This window comes from Cantharellus anzutake, assembly GCF_015039405.1.
Source record: "Cantharellus anzutake strain C23 chromosome Unknown EI90scaffold_206, whole genome shotgun sequence".
NCBI lineage: Eukaryota > Fungi > Basidiomycota > Agaricomycetes > Cantharellales > Hydnaceae > Cantharellus > Cantharellus anzutake.
Window position 1 is genome coordinate 30,089 of NW_024067156.1, and position 1,720 is coordinate 31,808.

The 1,720-nt window shown below is 47.3% G+C and overlaps 1 protein-coding gene across 1 annotated transcript; it reads right to left on the bottom strand.

Moving 5' to 3' along the window:
- Positions 1 to 323: 323 nt before the first annotated feature.
- EI90DRAFT_3137936 (uncharacterized protein) lies at positions 324 to 1,148 on the bottom strand (the record flags this gene model as incomplete). Its single annotated transcript, XM_039064878.1, has 1 exon — positions 324 to 1,148. One exon carries the CDS (start codon positions 1,146 to 1,148, stop codon positions 324 to 326), a length of 825 nt encoding a protein of 274 aa, XP_038907875.1.
- Positions 1,149 to 1,720: the final 572 nt, after the last annotated feature.

Here is a 1,720-nt window from a genome sequence, read left to right on the forward strand (position 1 = left end):
TGGCCCTTCATTCCTCCTTTGAGAAACACCATTGAGTCAAACCCTTGACCCTCGGTGTTGTTCCTCTTTCCATCTCCCTTTGTCTCCTTTCGTCCTACCCTCGCTCCTTTTGATTCCAGACCCCTCCTTATATACAATGTACATAGTAACTTGTAACCTCAGTCCAAAATCGACCTGAATTCCCCCCAAGAGACTTTCCCTCTGCTAGATCCGAAATTAGGACAACCAGCAATGGCACAGCGCTCCACCTGAGTCGCTGAGGCCGAGGTCCTTCCACGCTAAGTCTCCGATTCCACTCTGGAGTCGTCCGAACCCGCCCGGTTCTAACACTTTGCACACTCGACAGCATGCAAACCATGAATAACCTCATGTGTAGGTTGTTGGTTACGAATGAAAGCCTCAAGATCCTCTTCGCTGAGCTTGCCAACTGGGCCTTTATTGCTCTCACCCACTTCTTCACCACCATCAGAATCATCATCCACATCAATGGAAGGCTTAGTTCCCATTCTAGGTGCCTGTGATCGATTTGCTGCTTCCTTGCAATCATAGTAGAACTGCGCGTTTGCGATCATAGTGACTTTGTCATGTCCTGCTGTCTGCAGGAATAAATCGTAAGCATCTTCCCATGTTTGCTCCGGTGTTTTGAGAGTGCTGATATCCCGCCATGGTTTGAGGAGGCACAGAATAGAAGCTCTGTGCACATCTGCCTGCTCAGGATCGTCTGAAGAAGGAATCCACTTCCCAACAATATTGGTGATGGTACGATGACCTTTTGTGCATACAACGCATATGTGAGTTCCATTCTTTGGATGCTTAGCATGGTACCCACTACGTGGGTTTGCAGGTCTTCCAACTTGCTTAGCAGATCCACTTTGAGTTCCACGGAGTATGGACTTGTTGTCATGGTTTTCAGGGGTCTTGTAAGTATCCGAGATAAATTCAAGGAGGGACAAGTCTTCCAGCTCATCACCTCTCAAGGTGTAGTCATCTGCCTGCGACCTTGTCACCAAGGTCCCATCGGAGGTAACACCCAATGTCAAGAGCTCGATGTCTTCGTCTGAGCTTGGAGAATCCTTAGTTACTTCTGACTCTGCAGATGGGGGAAGTTCCTTGCTGGCTTCTGTGTAAGCATGTCGCATCATTGCCATTGCTTTGTGTGGCCTCAACTGTTGACCCTTGATCGCATGGAGGTTGGCTAATAATTAACGGGTTTGTCAAAGATTTTACTTCAACCTTTATCATTCCACTTACCATGATGTGTATCGTAGCTCAGGCCATTGACGCAGTATCAGGCACGAAAATGAGGTCCAGTATAACGGAACATAGTAGTGGGATTTGAATGTATCGCCCCAACCCATAAGGTATGCCATCACCTGAGGTCCTGACTGCTGCATGTCCCTATTGAGCGAATTTATGCAACGGAACACCAGTTTACGGTTTTGATCACGGATACTACTGATATGCTCGTCCTTGGTGAAGTGGTAAGTGAGCCTCTGTGCCAATAGTGCCGAGCTGTTTGCTAACTTTGTCTGGGCTTTTGTTGCGTACTTGGTGATGTACTAGCAAACATTCTTTTATCTTCCCCATTGGTGAGGAGCTTAATATCATGGTTGCACCGCATGAAAACCAGGAGGTGAGGATTATAATTGTTCACATAGCCATATGTGCGTTGGGTCTTCCAGTTGCCACTTTCGTCTACTACAGCACTATCAGGTAAGAG